This window comes from Thermobia domestica, chromosome 12, assembly GCF_964235325.1.
Source record: "Thermobia domestica chromosome 12, izTheDome1.hap1.1, whole genome shotgun sequence".
NCBI lineage: Eukaryota > Metazoa > Arthropoda > Insecta > Zygentoma > Lepismatidae > Thermobia > Thermobia domestica.
Window position 1 is genome coordinate 159,331,927 of NC_137465.1, and position 19,884 is coordinate 159,351,810.

The 19,884-nt window shown below is 36.3% G+C and overlaps 1 protein-coding gene across 3 annotated transcripts in view; it reads left to right on the top strand.

The window, feature by feature from the left end:
• The window catches only part of Brd8 (Bromodomain containing 8), a 108,167-nt gene that overhangs the window by 13,930 nt on the left and 74,353 nt on the right, over positions 1-19,884 (top strand). For all 3 annotated transcript variants that reach the window (XM_081734319.1, XM_081734320.1, XM_081734321.1), the window contains exons 2-5: positions 1,181-1,274; positions 2,792-2,985; positions 4,369-4,501; positions 12,294-12,394. In XM_081734319.1, coding sequence (XP_081590445.1) covers positions 1,181-1,274; positions 2,792-2,985; positions 4,369-4,501; positions 12,294-12,394 — 522 coding nt within the window. The remainder of the gene's footprint in view (positions 1-1,180; positions 1,275-2,791; positions 2,986-4,368; positions 4,502-12,293; positions 12,395-19,884) is intronic.

Here is a 19,884-nt window from a genome sequence, read left to right on the forward strand (position 1 = left end):
TTTCTAATAAGCGCCTCTGGTATTGTCAAGATTCGCAGTAGCGCGAGAAGTCAGCGTGCAGAACTGCTTGTCGCAAATTGTCAACACCACTCCAAGCCAATTGAACGCCGCGTGAAGCCAACTCAAGGCCATGCCGCTTGTCATTTGAAACACACAATAGTTTCCCTGTTTCAGCAATATAAAGAAAATAATATTTTCTTTAACAGGTTTTTATTTAATTTTTGCATGCGATCTTCTGTGCTTCATTTTCAACAATAAAGTGTTGATTATTATGATAAAACCAAAGAAAGTCAGATTTAGTTAGACGTATGAAAAGATTCCAAATTTTGAACTTACTTCTTGCAAAAGTAACAAACAATAATACAAATTAAAAGTTCATACCATTGATGTAAACTGTTATGTGTGCATATAAGGGTTAGAATCGAAGTAAATAAACCGAATATTGATTCGCACTCGAAGGTGTCGTAACTAAACGACATTTTAGCGGGAAAGGGAGATCACGAATACATAGTAGCAGAATAAGATGTAGGGATAACTACATAATGGAAATCACAAAATGAAATTCCAAAGTTACCGGCATTATTAAAAAAAAAAAAAAAATTATTTGAATAATATTTGTGTGAATCACGTTATTTTGGCAGTAATCAGACGTTTCAAAATTTGCAACGCAAGCAATTTGCTTTTACAGATCTTTCATCAGCTGTGATGTTTTTGGTAGGAAGCCAAGATTTATCTATAAAATGAGTGATTCATTTTGACAAAGAATGAGTGCAACGTACTGTGGATTGCACAAATTCATCACACTTTTCATCAGTTTCTGGCTCAACAGATAAAACCAAATTAGATATTTTGCCACTAAAATGAGTGCGATATTAAAGCAGTGACTTACTTTTTGCCTCCGTGTTTGTTCTTTTAACTGAATATTTCTTTTCTTTCTGGGGAAATGTTTTCAGCACAATTTTTATTACTACATTACCGGATTCTTATCTTTATATTTCTTATTTTTTTTTTATTTATTTTATTTTTTTTAAATAACAGTTTGTACAGAGTATTCCATCGACTTAATAACTGTTTATGATTGGCCCGGTATTTATAGTTAGTTCACTGTTTTATTTATTTTATTATGATTAACAAAACTATTGTTAATATTTATGCGGAATTCCACGTATTTTTGTTGCAGGATTGAAACTGAAGAGGGTTCCAATTGATACCTGGTCGGTGAAGGAACAACTTTGTCTTGCGTCGTCTGTCCTTAGAAGTGGAGACCAAAACTGGTATATTTTATTTTTTTTAAAACCCCTTTGCAAGTACTTTATAAAATATAAATTTCGATAAAATTTCAAACAACAATATATTTTATGGCATATTTTCTACCAATATTTCGTCGAGTGTAATGGTATCTATTGGCGAATAAACGATTAGAATAAAGTTACTTCGAGGAGATACATTAATTTTCTTTTGTACTCCCACTTATAACAATAGAACTTTGGGGGCCGGTTGTGAGCATTAAATATTTACGATAATCTTTTACATGTTTATAAAACTGATTGTGTGAATATTTGATTATAGAAAAAATTGACGATCAAACATTTGACATTTTGTGTTTGTTTAAATTTTACTTGTAATATGATGATACAAGTGAGTGATGATTTTGTAATATGACTAAGTCTATAGCCTATATAACCCGGAGGTTCATTGCCGCGTTCACGAAAGCTCTTCATTTACTTCTGTCCTTAGCTAACTGGATACAGTTTCTGCTTTGTATTCCTATTTCTGCAGATCCCTCTTAATATTTTCCTCTCATCTGCGCCTAGGTCTTCCTAATGGATGTTTTCCGTTTGGATTTCCAGTCAAAACTTTGAAAACGTTTTTACTTTCTTCCATTTTGGTTACGTGACCTTCCCACCTGAGCCTCAAAGGCATGATGACCCTAACAATGTGTGGTAAACGGTATAAATTACGTATTTCCTCGTTATGAAGTTTCCCCATTCCCGTTGCTCTTGGGTCCACATATTCCTCTCAGGATTTTATTCTCAAATACTTTCAGTCTGAGTTCTTCCCTCAGAATCAGCGACCATGTTTTGCAACCATACAGAACAACATACATGATTACCGTCTTATATATTTTAATCTTCAAATTCTTCGGCAGAATTCACGACAACAAAAGATTTTTAACTGAATAATAACGTGAAATCCCAGCTTTCAGTTATCATTTAATTTCCTTGTGGATATGATTTGGGTTTGTTAATATTGATCCTAGGTATTTGAAAGTATGCACCTTATCGAAAGCATTATTTGATACTTTGACGCATCCATAATATGCAGTATTACGATCCCGGCGAACTTCCATGTACTTAGTTTTTTTTTCTGCATTTACTTCTAAACCCATTCCTCTGCGAGCATTCGTTAAGATTTTGCAATATATTACACCAAATATAATTGTTTATCTTATTATGTATATAGTGTTGGAATCTGACCTGAATCCGTTCCAGAGCACCATTCAAAGAGTTTCAAGATAATTTTTCCTTTTTAAAATGTGAACAAAGTTAATCTGTTCATGTATCCCCACGAATCTGAATTTTCAAAATGATTTTAACAGTAAATACACTGGATTTTAAGGTAAGATGTTAAGAAATAATAATCTTTGAGTGAAAATGTAAATTTATAAAACTAAAAATATAAAAAGCTGCTGCTGATGATGATGACATGCAAGAAGTAATGATGATATGGGTATGGACCCAAACTTCTCTTGTGAATGTAATGTTATAATTGTTATTTTTGAATTTTTTAGGGTATCAGTAAGTAGATCTTTAAGGGCGTTTGGTGATCCCAACAGGCCTCCTGATTGGTTTTCACAGAAAAATTGTGCCCTTCAGTATGCTAGTCTCTTAGAGAAAGTGGATACACCAAAGAGAAAGCGAGGAGAGAAGGGAGAGGTCCATGTTGAAACTGCTGGAGAGTGTATAGTTCGAAAATTGACGCTAGGTAAGAATTTAAAATACACATAAGATGTATCCTTAGGTATCTAGAAACACATCTATAGAGCTGTGTTATCTAGATAAGTGCTATGTTACTGGATCGACTTACTTCATAATCTTGTATTTGATTCCTGGTCTCGATCAACCTGAGTAAGGTTTCCCTTAGTTATAGCAGAGTATCTTGACTTTTTTTTTTTTTTAATAGTTTAATGCCCGCGATTATGCACCGAGGCTAAGGGAGATGGTAATGGAATAAAGCAAGTGTATGAAGAGACGGTAATAGAATGTGTAGCACTTTAATGTTAATGAAAGAATGATAATTGGTTATGTGGCTAGCTTCAAATAACCTAATCAAATCGTTCTCGAATATCACTGAAAATTCGAAATAACACAAAAATTACTATATATCCTCAAACATGATTCGTTATAGGTCATTGTCATTTAAGTTTAACAGAGGAATAATTGAGATTTAAATGTCTGAGGAGAAGAAGAAGAAGAAGAAGTAGTAGTAATAGTAGTAGTAGTAGTAGTAGTAGTAGTAGGAGGAGGAGGAGGAGGAGGAGGAGGAGGAGAAGGTGTTTGTAGCTACTAGTAAGATTCCAGTTTAACAGCGAAAGAACTGAACAAGAACAGCGGTTTGAAAAACAGAGAATCGCACAATTTAAAACCCTGATACAAGAAAAAAATAAAGAATAAAAGTGATGACTTAAGAAAAGAAATACACGATAATGAATATTTAATGGTACAAAATACAGAGTTACATTATACATGGAAAAAAATCTTGAAGGGAACGAATAATATAGAATAAAATGAGCTCGTCTCACCTTCACTGAGGCTGTATGTGACATAGACCTATAGTATAAGGTCTAATCCGTACCACCGTAATGCGTTCAAATTTTCTTAGGGCTTTCTCATCCGTAACCGAAGCTAGGATCCGTGCAATAAGGCACGCGCTAAACCAGTACACCAGTGGGGAGGGCTTTATACCAATTGTACTCCAGAGACATGATATCCTCCGTGATGAACACTTTTCTGTTCATTTTTTCTGAAGATTGAACCAGAATGGTTCTGAAAAATTAGAAGCTCAGAAAGCTTTGAATATGAGAATTTGTGAGGTAGGTACAAGACATAATTTGTATAGTGATAGCTGGAGTGGGAATTGAACTTTGCTGTGTTCGCTTACTTTGTCATTTTATAACGTGCTCGTGTATTTATTTCTTTTTTACACCACAGTCATAAACATGAAATGTAAATTGGTAAGTAAATAAACGAGTAGATTTCTTTGTGTAAAGACAATTGTTTGAATAAAGTATATAAATGCTAATATAAGGGACTTCTCTTTTCCAAACAGTTTTCATGCTGTAACTTTTTTTTCCTTCATTGATTGTAGAGCGAATTGAAGAGTTAAAGAAGTTAATACAACAGGAAAGAAAAATGTATTATAAGTGCAAAGAGGATATTGCCCTCGTCAAGGCCGGTCAGTTGGATGATAAGTTGCAAGATATCTACCGTCAGATTGAAGAGTAAGTTGACTTGTTTCATTTTATTTAAGGCGAGAAATTAACACCATCTTTGAAATAATAAAAATAATAAGTATTACAGTACTTATTTATTTTTGGTTGCTATATAGTTTACATTGAATGTAGTATTCTTACCTTGAGTATCCAGTTATTATATTCAAGGTAAGAATATTATATTCAAGTACTTACCCTGATTGTATATCGGAAAATGTACTTTACAGTTTCGAAGTTCTTTCATCTTTAATGTGATTGTTTTTAGTGGAGAGGGTCACGCCATGTTGTAATTAAACAATATGCATTAGTGTTTTCTCTGTGTGTTTCTATTTATTTTCTGTTAATCACTCCATTAATTAGTTTACAAAATATAAAATTAAAAATTTCATTTTGGAAACGCTGAAATAAGCAAATCATATATATAGATAGATAAACAGAGGGTTGATTAATTCGTGTGTCAGTTTCATTTGTTCACTGTGCAAAAGTGGTATGAGGTAAAGCCGTGAAATTTGGTGTAACTTTAGACGAAGGACATAAGTTTTCTTTCGCCATAGAAGCATGTCACTTGTACTCAAGATTGAAGATATATAGGGTCAAAGGTCAAATTTCGATTTTTTTCCATATGGGATTGCTATGGTAAATTCTGAAAGAGCCTGATAAAACATAAATCGAAGTGATAACAAAGAAAAAGCTGTATGGTATGATTCTATGTCGCAAGCCGACCAAATATGCGTCAGTCAAGTGTCATGGTTAGGGGTCACTGTCAGATCTAGGTGACAGGTCACCTTGAGAATCCATTTGACATGATGAGGTACGGACATTGCGTTGTTTCCAGTGTATTCAAATGGGTTCTCAAGATGACCTGTGACCTTGATCTGACCGTGACCTCTGACCTTGACACTTGATTGACGCATGTTTGGTCGGCTTGCCACATAGAATCATACCATACAGCTTTTTCTTTGTTATCTCTTCGATTTACGTTTTTTCAGGCTCTTTCAGAATTTACCATTGCAGTCCCATAAGGAAAAACTCGAAATTTGACCTTTGACCCTATATCTCTTCAATCTTTAGTACGAGTGACATGAATCTATGGCGAAACAAAACTTATGTCCTTCATCTAAAGTTACACCAAATTGCACGGCTTTACCTCATACCACTTTTGCACAGTGAACAAATGAAATTGACACACGAATTAATCAACCCTCTGTATATATATATATATAGATAGACACACACATCTGGTTTTATGTCACAATATTTCATTAGGAGTTCCCTCATAGGTGGGAATTAGCTCCCTATTCAAAAAAAATTGTTTATAGTTTTTGTTCCTTAGAATGGTAGACTTTATTAGTATGCATTTTATTTATGTCATTGGAGATATCACTGGCGGATCGTGGGGCAATATCTAATCTTGCTTGAGCGGGCTCAGCTGGCATCCCGGTACGAAGTAGTGTAGTCCGCGGTACAAATACAGAGATAGCAGCAAAGTGAGAAAGGACCTCGATTCTAGGTGGATGCAAGGACCATAAGGAATTGTCATTCGAAGCTAATGGACACAAGTTCTGTAGCACCTGCTAGAAGACGCAGTCACCCCTCAGCATCTAGGGCTAAAGAAAATATGCATGTTGTTCAGGAAATGTTCATTCGAAATCCTCAGAATCCTCGAAGACAGAAATCTCGCGAAAGTGGTTTAACCCGACACACAATTTCAACTGATATGAAGGAAGAGTTGAATTTGCGTCCATGGAAACTACATTTCTACTGGAAGTTATCACTGGAAGACTGTAGTCTTGGGTCGGAGTATAGGGAGATGATGCTTGCTTGGTATGAAGATTTGTCAGATCTTTTCGGTAATTTCCGTTGGTCAGATGAAACCGTGTTTTCATGTAGGTGGGTTTGTTAACCGGTATAAATGTTATTGGGTAGAAGAGAATTCGAGGATAGTTGTTGAAAATAAGCTAACATCATCTAAAGGTCACAGGGTAGTGCGGCGTGATATTCACGAAAATTATGGGACCATACGTCATTCGGGACACAATAAATACAGAATGGTGCCCTGCTATGCTTGAACATTATGTATATGTATTGTATCCACGTGGGAGAGTTACAATGACTTAATCTTTTTGCAAGATGGGGACCCGCCACATTTCACACGTTCTGTCAGTGTGTGGCTCGTCCCATTTTGTGGGACGCTGGTTAAAACGTTGTGGCCCCTTTGAATGGCAACGAGTAGTTCTGATCTAACGCCCTGTGACTTTCTCTGAGGGTGGGCGAAAGAGGAAGCTTATCGGACAAAACCAGAAATTCTTGATGAATTGGAGAAGCGAATCCGCCAAATTCTTGCAAACGTATCGCTAGAGTAGCTGCAGAACTCTGTCGCAAACATCCCCAGCCGTTTACGAATACTGGTTGTGCTTATGTAAAATTTTAGCAGTGCATAAATTTTTATCATTCTAAGGAACAAAATGCCTTTTGTTTCATGAAAATTGGTCAAGTATTAAAAAAGTTATAAACAATATTCATTAGGGAGTATAACGCGCCCGTAAAGAATCCGGTCAGAAAAAAAAAAAAAAAAAAAAAAAAAAAAAAAAAAAAAAAAAAAAAATGTAAACCAGCCTTCATCAATCGGGCGCTTTGGGTGCGGGACATCTGAAGCTTCTTGTATGCGAGATCTCAGCTCAATCCCCCCAACAACCCTTACCTTTTATTGGTTCAATCAGTGTTTCTTTCTCCTCCAACCTTCAGTAAAAAATAGCGTACAAATTTCGGCTGCAATAATATAACACAAACATACACACACAAAATCTGGAAATAATCACACAAAAATCCTTGTTTTATTGATTTTATTCAATTCCAAAAAGTGGATAACAATAAGTATACTATTAGAACGAAAAATAAATAAGTGAAATGTCGTATTTGAATGCGACGTGAACCAACAATAATTCCAACGAATAATTGAATATGAAATGACGTATTTGAATGCGACGTTAATCAACAATAATTCCAAGAAGAAATTTAATCTCTTTTATTTTATTTACTTATATATACCAATTCTTAACAATTATCAAAGCTATCTAGTGACAATCTGATACAAACAATTGTCAATCGTTACCGTTTCACAAATTATGGGGGGGGGGGAAACCTCCACCTAACCTTATGTTTTAGGCAATTATATTTCCTTAATTTCTTTCTTTTTTTGAAAAATTGTAAACCAAATTAAGACTGTATAGTTAAGAGACAAATTATCTGAGTGGTCACGCCACACACTTATATCAAATGGCACTGGGATTGATCCCGTCAATTTATTAATATTAATTTTATCAATTACTCTCTTTCTAATACAAAACGTAGTATTTCCAGGCAACAACGTAATGTTTCTCCTTCTTCGACTGCTGAAAATGTCATTAATAAGGATCGAGCTGAGATTTTTAGTCAAAAAAAAAAAAAAAAAACGGTAATTGAATTCGATAACGGTCCAGACAACTTTCGCATTTATCGAACAACGGAAAAATCCTGATCAAAGGAAGAATACTACGAGACAACCAACAAGAACTAAGGAAAACATATCCCTAACATTTAACAAGGGTCACAAGGAAGTACAAAAATTGAAATAGTTCTTACCTCTCAATAGTGGTCTAATACCTTTCTTTACCAACTGTATCTCGCCGTCCTTCTCCTCTGGATGGAAATCGACCTTCAATTTGGCGTACTCGACCCACTCAATACAACACAAATAACGAAAGGAAAGACGTAAGAAACTATCCTCTCAGAAAGAATCTAATAACGTATCCAAGTAGACGAAACAAAGTGGAGTATTTGATTTTTCATCAAATATAACTGCAAAACAACGATCTGGTAATTTATAAAGTTAAACAACAAATCATTCACTTTCAATTCTTTCTATTTCAATACCAGGATCGAATTGCACTGGGAATTAAATACTAATCCCTTGTTTTTCACGGCTCCACTTTCCTGCCCCACTTTTCAACATTTACGAGAGTGTTTCGGTTCACTCTTTTGTTACTTCCAGATATAATCGTTATTAATAATTGTTAAACTTTGTCTCCTTTAAACGAACCATGCAAAAATCACACGAAGTTACTAATACCGATCGAACAAACTCGTGGTCGTGTAGCAATTCCACGTTTCCTCTTGTTCACACTAGCCTCAATCAGACATCTTCACACCTCTCAATTCCGAGCGTAACTCACCGGACGGGAATCCGCTTCGCCCGGAGGAAGGAAGAAATCAGTGTTGCCGTCTGGAAATACTATTACAATTTACCACCTTTTCTTTTCTCTTCTTTTTAATCGCCAAGATCTTTACTTTTTTCAAAAAAATTTAAAAGAATGTTACAACAATTTTTCTCTCTTTCTTTCGATGTTTTACAATATAAGTTATATATTTTTTTCTGCTTTGTAATAAAAGACGTCCTGATGATTTTCTTCCAATTCAGATTCAGTGGCGGCTTTTGTTACAGGAGTTAATTTCCCGTCCCCCTGTAGTTAACACACGCTTTCGAGAGACTTGGTTTCATTCCAGGCTTAAGCTCATGTAGTTTGCATTCCACGTTAAAGGGTAGGTTCACGTCTCTTATAGTCTCTTTGGTGAAACGGATGCTAATTTCCAATCCAACCAATTTCACCCATTACTTTTTTTTTTAAATAATTATGCTAGGATAGGGTTGGTTTGTTGGTTAATTTGGGGTATAGATTTTCTTTCAGCAGCAAGGCTGTTTGAGACGTGGACCTACAGCTTAATGTAAGAGCCACATCACATGAGTTCCTGCCGGAATTTGAATCCGAGTCTCACGCTACCATATAATCACGATGGATCTCCGCTGAGATTGGATTTCACAATTGTAATTTGAAAATTCAGTTTAGATTATATTGTCTTAATTAATGTGAAAAATATAAGAGTCCTTGTAGCATAAAATCTCAATATTGTAACTGAAAACTGAAAATATTGAATTAGGAAGAAGTAAGTCATTACTTGGGTTTCTTGGAACTTGATATATTTTCCCCATGACGTATTTTACATTCCGGTGTTGAATAAAGATCCCAGCATAACACTTTTGATAATACTTAGGTCCCTCTCGGTCTCCTTTTCGTTCACACAACCTATCTCAAACGCACAAATATTAAAAACCATTCGGTATATGGTCTATATACGAGGCGCATTTCAAAAGAAAGGGCCGATATTTAATTGGAAACAGGTAAGTAAGTTTAGCAACATTGTTTTATTGGGTAAAAACAAGTACATATCCACTTTATTTTTCAACATAATCACCATTATTTTCCAAGCAATTTCTGTACCGTGGCACAAGTTTTTTTTTATACTCTCTGCATAGAAGTTCGCCGCCTCGGAGCTCAGGCACTTCAACACTAGGCACTTCAGTTCATCAGGTTCTTCTAATCGTTGAGATGAAAGCTACCTTTTTAGGTACAGAAAGAGGTGATAGTCACTTGGTAATGGTGAAACGACTTTTCATTCACTCGCTGCATCAAGTCGTCAGTGGGAATGCTTGGTCTTCCACTCTTCTCTTTGTTGTGGATATTTGTACAGCCTTCTTTGAATGCACGACACCGTTGCCGTACCTTCCCTTCACTCATTACACTGTCGCCGTACACTGCACACAATTCTCTATGAATTTCAGCAGCACTTTGTCCTTTGGCATGAAGAAATCTAATCACAGAGCGGACCTCGCACCTGGCGGGATTGTGTATGCGCGCAGTCATTTTAACACGCTCCAGCAAACACGAAAACAAATAGATGACTGGCGAAACTATGGTTGTTTGATAGCCAATGGACCAAGTGATGTTACTGCGCAAGCGTGATCCGATCACTATTGCCAGTCGGTTGTAATAAAATATCGGCCCTTTCTTTTGAAATGCGCCTCGTAGTTAATATTTATGACAGGATGATTTTTTTTCCCTATGTATATGTGCATATGTGTATAATGTTAAAGAAAATTCTGAACGAATAGAAATACACTTGTTTCTCTTTCAGCTTCTATTGATTTGACTTCGCTGATGTTTGTTCTCTTGGAGTTTAACGTACTTTTTTTTTAACATTAGGTGCATGAAGCGTAGACCTACAGCTTAATCTTGGATCTAAAACACATAAAGTTCCAGCAGGAATCAAACCGTGTTTGTGCAAATGCTAACCAGTTAGCCAGGAGAGTCTTTGCTACCGATAATACTTAGATACAGTGGAGAGCACATTGCAAATTACTGCAAATTGGGAATATAATATCCTTAAATCCGTCTATTCTAAATACGTTCTGTATCAGATTCAGAAAATGACTGAATGGTGCTATAATAGTCCTAAAAGCATTTATAATTTAGTTCATTTACACTTCAATATTATTTGTTTGTTATTTAATAGGAACTTCAACAAACAATAGTAAATGCTCCCGCGTGATAAATACCAGTATTTTTCACCCACTTCTGCTTCCCCCGCTCTTCGTCTTTCATATTGAATTCATGGAGTGAATGACAGATTCATATTTTATGAAGCCAGAAGTCTCCATATGCCAAATGTCGTGCCTTTATTCCTTGTAGTTCAGAAGAAACCGTAGTAATTATTTAATTCCTCTCTTGCTCTCCCCTTTGGGCTAGAAAGTAAATAATTCGTATTCTAATCATCAAAGAGCTGTCAGTAACGAAATTTCAAGCACGTTACAAAGCTTTAGAAGAAACGTAATAATAGTCAAATTTCCCTCGTCCACCAATGCTTCGGGGTAGAAAGTATTTCACGTCTAATTATCTAAATTATTTCCAATAGATGTGATAATAGTATTATGTGTATCACCTCCTCCCTTTCCCATATACTGAATTCCATCCTTTACGTTCAGCGCTTAAAGAGGGAAAGAAAATTTCCTTCGTCTGTTGAATTCGACTTCACCGACCATTAAATTTAATTCGAATCGAATTGATCCAAATTGAATTCAGCTTCCACCTCTTTCGAGTGTAGTTCCTGATTTTGGTGCAAGTGAAGGAGATAATTATGTTTCAGTGTAAGTGTTACTCATAAGAAACATTTTCTTCGCTATCAACCTCATGTTGTGTCATATATTGAAACTTTTGTTATAAAATGTCTGGTACGAATTCATAAGGAACTTGAGTAGTCAGTTATCACCTCTTATCGTAATTATACCGCTGAAATAAAACGATAAAAACATTTCGGACCAAGAATTTTTGGGCTCTCTCACACGGAATGGAACCCAGGATCGCGTGTACCACAGCGGGGAGGGCTACAATGGACGGTGTTGCAACCTCTGGAACTTTATAACAGTATTTATAGCCTAGTGGCCAGACCAGGCAATTGCCAAAATTTTCAATAGGAGCTCCGATCTTTCTCAGCGGCTCTTGCTTAAAAGATCAACAGCAAGTTTATCACGTAACTCCATCGTTGAGATATAGAAGTATCAAAACAAAACGTTTCTTCTAATAATAAAGATAAACTCGATTAAATGAGTAAATAAGTAAATAAAATACAGGTAACTCTATATTATCAGAAACAAAAGCTGCACTCTTTAATTTTTTATTTTTTATTTATTTATTTTTTTTTTCCCCATTTAAAAACATAAACCTTTACAAAACCACTATTATGAAACTTTTCGTGATATTCCAGTCTTCCTCTTATGAATAACGCGACACATTCAATACATTTTCTGCTGCTTATTGGCTTGTCATAAGACGACACCAAAATCATTCCAAGTGATTATGCGTTAGTTTAGCTCCTGTTATATGTATCATATATATAATATATAACCCTAATTAACTTTTTCTTTTCACAGAGAAAAGAAACAAAAGGAAAAAGAACATGAAGCCCATCTTCAGTGGCTGAAGGAAAGAGAAGAAAAGAAACAAGAAATACAAAGACTGATGAAAACACCAGGTATTTGTTTTCTCAACAGTGTTTCTAAAATAGCTACTTATAGAGCGGAGAGAACATTATTTAAATACTAGTTGAATATATCAATGCTTCTCGTGGGGGTTGTATTTGGAAGTCAACGCCTGTGGGAGTATCACCATTGATCTCAGCGACCGCGAAAACTATGGATTTGATACTAATATCGGTCATTTTGGGCTATTTTTTACGTCTCGGTACCTCCCCCCTCCCCCGCTGGCTTCCGGCCCGCATGCAATTATAACTAAATTTGCAAGTCATCGCTAATGGAAGTGTCACTATTGATTTCAGCGACCGCGAAAACTATGGATTTGACACTAATATCGGTCATTTTGGATCACTTTTATGTGTCTCGGTATATTTGGAAGGTAATGAGATCGAAGTTTCACCATTGATTTCAGCGACCGTGAAAACTGTGAATTAGACACTAATATCGGTCATTTTCTACTACTTTTACATGTCCCGGTAAATGTCTCCCTAAGACCCCCCTGGTTCGAATTTTGACAAAAACGTTTAACTCTGGTCTGGAGCCTGAACCAAGGTATTCGTGACTAAAATTTGGTAACTCTCGGTTAATTTGTCTGGTTCCCAAGCCGGTTCCGGTAAACGTCCCCCCTGAGACCCCCCTGGTTCGAAATTTGAAAAAAGGGCTTCGTCTTGATCTGGGGCCTGGGTCAAGGTACCCCTGACCAAAATTCGGTAACTCTCGGTCCACTCGTCTGGTCCCCAGGCCGCACACAGACAGACAGACAAACACACAAACAAAATCTTTATTTTATTTATATTAGATAATTTTACTGACTTTCATGTTCCTTGTAGCAGCCAAATATTTAGTACCTTCTAAATATTTCGAGAAGCAGCACGGCTTTCCTTCGTCGGCAGATTTTTTTTTTTTTTTAACATTCCATGATTATACACCGAGGCTAAGGGAGAGAGTGATGATGAGATAGATGATAATAGTAGAATGGCGAAAGTGAGAGGTAATGATGGATCCCCGAGAAAACCCACGCACACAATATCTGTCCACCATAAATGCCACTTGGCATGGGTGGGATCGAACCAGAGACTCCATACATCAAAGGTGAGCGCTTTAGCACTGAACCTTCACCCCCTTCCCCTCTAGTTTATTGTAGGAGGAAAGTTGACTACTACAAATACCATAGAGGTGAGTAAACTTAATTTAGTTGCAGTTGTGTACTCTGTTTCATCGAAATCATTGTCTACAATATTATATTTCCATTCTTCTTAGTTGTGTGAGTAGAAATACAATAAGATGGGCTGCTTGGTCAAAATTGTACATTTGAACGGGAAATAATGGTGTTACATACATTATTCTCAGTTACACAGAAGCCTCCAAAATAACATTCCTACTTTATGCACTTTATTTTAGCCAATAATTTTTGGGGAAAATAGAGAATTCAAGTAGAGTTTCTAAGAAGTTCTGTTTACCAAAACTTCTTTATGTATTTATCGTGTCTGTTCGTGTATCCGTGTCCAGGAGACAAAAAAATCTCAACTATGTAAAGGATCACCATCAATTTTAACTAGGATATAAAGGATCAAAAGTCTGAAATCGAGTTGATCGCTATAAAGCAAAAACGATAATATATAGCGAGATTCAGTTTCGTGCAATCGGCTAAGTGTATTTCATCTCCATCCTTTAACTTTCTAGTTAAACCGGAAGTGATAAAATCCAATACAACTTCCGGTTTCAATATTGATGTATTATCTGTCAGGAAAGTAAATGTACACCTATTTTTCGAGTCTGGCATTCCTGCTCTCCATCCGTGGAGAGTATGAGAATTAAATCAATCAAATGTTTACTGAGGGGCAAAAAGAAAAGTTTAATCTGAATAAGACATTGTAGAGGGACACAAGCTGTGAATACGAACAGTGCATAGTGTAAATAAAGGACGACACCAAAAGAGAAAGCCAGAAACAGCAGTTCAACTTAGAAAAAAAGAGTAAAAATTGTTGAAGTGGGAACATAAAACACAAATACAATAAATACACCGACAACTAAACGATCACCATGCCATGATCTTGGTGTAGTGGTTAAGGTGCTGGCTTACAAATGCAAAGGTCGCCAGTTCGAATCTTCGGTGAGGACTTTTTTAAAAATTTTTGTTAATAATACATGCAGCTCATGAGAGATGGTAAAAGAGGTCGTATTTAGTCTTTCGTAGCAATTATTATTGGTAATGTTTAGTACTGATAATACTTTTTGTCTTTGCGTATTGCTTTTATTCTTTTCTTCATTTCAAAAGAGAAGAATATCCGAACAAATGCCACCAAAATTCCTCATATTTTGAATGTAAACGCCATTTGCAAATAGTAAAGAATAAAAATTAAACATTCCGATGTAGCTGCAAAAAGTAAAAAGAAAAACATGGAAGTAGACCATACTCATGGTAATTAAAAATACAATTTCTACATGCCTTGCACCTCCCGACCACGTTTCTACGTTAGCAAGTAGGAGGTTTGTGTTTAGGTTAGGCTGGTCAATACGTTTTGCAAAGGGGCCCGGTTTAGCTCTGACGCACCACAGGAGCGAGAAGAGAGCAAAACACTTTCTCTCTCCTTCTGTGTCTCTATTTATCTATCTATCTGTATATATATATAACGCTATTTCTGAATGCCATAACCACCCTAATTTTCAGCGGATTGAGACGAAACTTGGCACAAACATTAATTGTTGAAATATCTTGAGGAGTTCGTTAACCAGAATAATCAGATGAAAATGTTCAAAATGGCGGCCCTTCAAACTCTCCAAAATTTCCAAGGGAACCAAATTTCGACCATAAATAGGTATTTAGAAAGTTTGAATAACTTTTCCTCTTTTACTGAAATATTTGTGTGCAGAGACTTATTGAAATATTGGACCCGATTAATCGCATAAAGAAGGTTCACGCCCTTTCGCTGCGGTCAGGCTTTTTTTTTTTTTTTTTTTTTTTTTTTTTTTTTTTTTTTTTTTGCAGGAGGGGGTTATTTTCGTATCGGAACAAGATGATTGTTAGTGATGATATGAAATTACACATTAAAAGTGAAGTAACTTGTGAAACGTGTTATTTGAAAGAATAATATAATAAATGTGCTTTCGCCTAACACAGAGAACTGTAAATCACGTATTTCGAGTTCGGGGCGTAAATGGCGAGGAATGTTATTTGATTTGCTTTTTAGTAACACATTGCATTGCAAATAAAGGTAGACAACATTAGTGGTAAGTAAAATAATAATAATAATAATAATAATAATAATAATAATAATAATAATAATAATAATAATAATAATAGGTGTTGTTTGTGGCAAAGCAATATCTTCCTCAATTCTTCTTCAAACGTAATAATTCTAACGCCATATCTCCCTTACAAACAAAATATTAGCAATTTATATCGAGAGAACGGGAAATTGTAGAGTGATGGGAGCGACGTTGGACAGTATGCACTCATAGTAATCAGAAAAATAAGCTATTTCAATGCAAAATGAAGGAAGAGTCATTGTCATGGGTAGTCATGGAGCCACGGCAGAGCCCTCTTTAGGCAAAATGTCGATAACTTATATCGAGAGAACAGGAGGTGATAGTGAGATGGGACCAACGTTGGACACCGTGGACCCATAAGGCGCATCGAAAAAATGAGGGGGGGAGGGCGCCAGCCAGCCGTACTTATTTCCACATAATAATATAAAATTATATTGTCGAAATACACACACGAGTTAGCTAGTAATATTTCATATTATTATTACTATTATTATTATTATTATTATTATTATTATTATATTATTATTATTATTATTATTATTATTATTATTATTATTATTATTATTATTATCGACAGCGTCTTTTCATTACGTGTGCATGTTTGACATGAAGCCAAAGAGAAGATCCATCATTCGTAGAAAGAATAAGAATAGCCAGTTACTTTAATTGTGAACGACAGCGAAAAATACGAAAAGAGTGACAACCTTGGCGAAAAGAAACAATACTTTCTCTCAAATGGATAAAAAATCAAGCCGAGATTGATTAGAACTCGCATGGACGGCGCGAACATCCAGTTCATTGTCCGCTTTTTTTTAACTGACTCACCGAACGTGTTTTAGTAACTTACTTATTGCTAATTTTACTTGCTTCACTCGTTTAACTTGCTTTTTCTAATAACTTATAACGACAGGGACACGAACACAGAAACATCGAGGACAGTTAAAAATCATAGATGCTCTCCCGCCGGGAATCGAACACGGGACACCATACACCAAAGGCGCACTTGCTAGTCACTAGACCAGCGGGGAGGGCACTGCTCACTTTGTGACGTTAGGGATAACGACCACTGTATTGCCAGCTATCATTTCTGTGGGATGTATACTATGATCACATGTTTCTTCTTTGCTGGAAGAGTTAAACCTACATTCTATGTAATACATGAGGTATTTAGACCTACATGCTCTTCATATAATGTAATAAAAGGGTCATGCTGGGAATAAGAAAAAGAACATTCCTTGGACAAAACGGAAACTATTGCCATCAGAAATATTTATCTACGAGGCATGCGCAGTAGTATATTTCAGAATAGTTACTGTTTAGTTCAGTAAACGAAGAAAGGGGTATAAAAAAGCAAATATGTCGCGTCAACGAGATCGACCAGAGTTGACAGAGGCGGAAGCAGATGTGTAGTAATACAACAACTTGGTTAAATTGATAATTGGTTCTTTATTCTGTAGTAGATCGTATCACAACTTTACGGGAGAGCAGAGAAACACTTACTAACGCTGTCATATAGTAAGCTTTAGTAACACGATCATACAGGCACAAATGGATGTAACTGTGAGTACTACAACTTGGATTTAACGAAAGCCGTTTAGATATTCAGTGGTTTGCAGGGTTGTATAAGACAGAAAAAATTAAGACACAATACAATTCTTCATACCTCAGCTTCCAGTAACTTGATACATGCAATTTCTGGATAGATACTGAAACTGCTGTCGGATTTTAATACATGACGTATTGCAGGATACAAAATGCTTTGCATTACTTGTTTGTTTGTAGACAGCTACTAGCTTAGTGTTCTGAAAGGTTGTGTATAAACTAGACATAGCCAATTTCGGATTTATTACTTTTCGGACTCCCGAAAGTAAAATCGGACAAATTCCGGAATTCGGGAAATTCCAATTTTGGAATAATTCCTGAATTCGGGAAATTCCAATTTTGGAATAATTCCGGAATTCGGAAAAATCTCGAATTTAGAAATTTCTGATTTCGTTAACATTCCGGAATTTGGAACAATCCGGATTTTTTCGAAATCCAGAGTTTTTCTCAATTCCGGAATTTTCTAGATTCCGGATTCTTCCCGAGTTTCGGAATTCTTCTGAATTACGGAGTTTAACTGAATTCCATAATTTTTCGAAATCCGGAAACTGAAAGTTCCGCTTCCAAAAAATGAATTTATTTTGGTTAATATGAATCGTGGTGGAAATAAGTCTTTGACCAGGTAATGGCCACTGCTTTGAAAGAAATAGAGAGTATGAGAATTCAATCTGTCATATTTGTAGTTTCGTGTGGAGAAAAAACCAACTTGTCAACCAATGGTTTAAGAAAACTCAAGTTATTAATGTAAACTTTTCCGACATCATAAAAGAAATACGAAAGACATTTTGAATCGAAGAAATACAACATACAAGTTTGCAAGCGGAGACAAAGAAACCTAACGTAACCAGACTAAAGACGAATCGTTTACCGCGTAGCGATCAAGATCAAGCTGTTTTCCAGGGCGGGTTACGAGTTGAGTCGAGTTTGATAATGGTTTGCTCGCTCATTCAGCTCGTTTTAACTCTTTTTTAAATAATGGCCTGATTAGACTGGAAAGCGAAAGCCATGAGAAATGTAAGCACTAGTGTGGAATACTTTTTAGTGTTGCTCACGACAGGGGTGCGTCTCGTCTCGTAATTTTAGTGCATCTCGTGGGGCAATTTTTGTGTATCTCGTCTCGTCTAGATAACGAGAAGACAAGGTTTTTTTATTATTACGAGACAGCCTCAAATGTCGTAATCACCAATATAAGTATATACTGTTGTTCTTAAAATCAAGGCTGAGACCTTCACTGTCGAATTTTTGAGCCCAAGCAGAAGACCAACTCGGGTAGCGATATCAACCGGCTCGGCTCGTATCAACTGAGCGAACAGCTCGAGTCGGCTCGGTTGGGATGAGCCGATGACCCGAGCCGGCTCAGTTGGAACGAGCCATCGACTCAGCTCAATTGAGCCGATGGCTCGAGCTTTCTCGGTTGGGATGGGTCCCCTACTCGGCTCATGTGAACTTGTTCAAGCCAGCTAAGTTGAAATTAGTCCATCGGCACGTTTCGATTCAGCTCAACTAAGCCGATGGCTCAAATCGGCTCGGTTGGTTGAGCTGTTGGCTCGGCTCACTTCTTGGTTCGGTTCGATAGTGAATGAGCTGTAAGCCGAGCCGCTCGAGCCCGTTGATAAGCCTAAACCCGGTCCCAGCTGTTTTGAACATGTTTGGCTGAAGCCTATAACTTTTAATAATTTTTGGTTCGAGCCCGAAAACTTGCCCCTTCGGAACTCAAACCCAGAACGTGACCGATGTCCTTCCCTCCTGAAGACTTCTCGACGACCGAGATCGACAGTCAATTAGCTTTTACTATTCAGATACAAACCGTATATCTTTTAAAGATTATACACGGTGTTGATATAATAATAATAATAATAATAATAATAATAATAATAATAATAATAATAATAAAAGTTTTAAGCTTGCCGTTGAAATTTGGCAAAACTTACTTAAAAGTAGAGATTTCGGAGAAAGGGTTCCGTACCTTCAAGACAGTGGCGTAGGGAAGGGGGGCCCGGAGGTGCCGGGCCCCCCCAAAGAGGTCCGACAATGTACTTTGGTACTTTGATGTTTGTAATTTTTTATATATTTTTATGTTTATATATTTTTTGTTTGTAATTTTTCTATATGTGCCTATAACAGCACTTGCCCCCCCCCCCAAACACACATCCTGGCTACGCTACTGATTCAAGACACACCTCTGCAACTACCAACATTTTAAACTACAACGTTGCATTGAAGTTTCATGTAGAAAGTATTCTACTGTATGTTTTAAGGAAAATAACTGTAATAAATATAACTGAATATCACGCAACAGTAAGGCATATAATAAACTAATTTTTAGGATATGCAGAGGTAAATATAAAAGCTTTGCTACAAAATACCTACACAGAGCATATTTCAATGAGCTCTGAAATATAATGTAACGAAATAGGCTATGAGATTCAGTCTACAGAGCAATTGTTATTTAAAGAATGGACATACACTATTTCGAGAATCGAGGCAAGACGGGAAATGTTTACCATACTTTTCGCCTCGTCTCGATTCTCATCTCCAAAGAGAGACGAAAATTTTGAGTTAGCCTTGACCCGTATCGAATGTAAAATGTTAATTCTCATGTTATTTTATTTGTTTT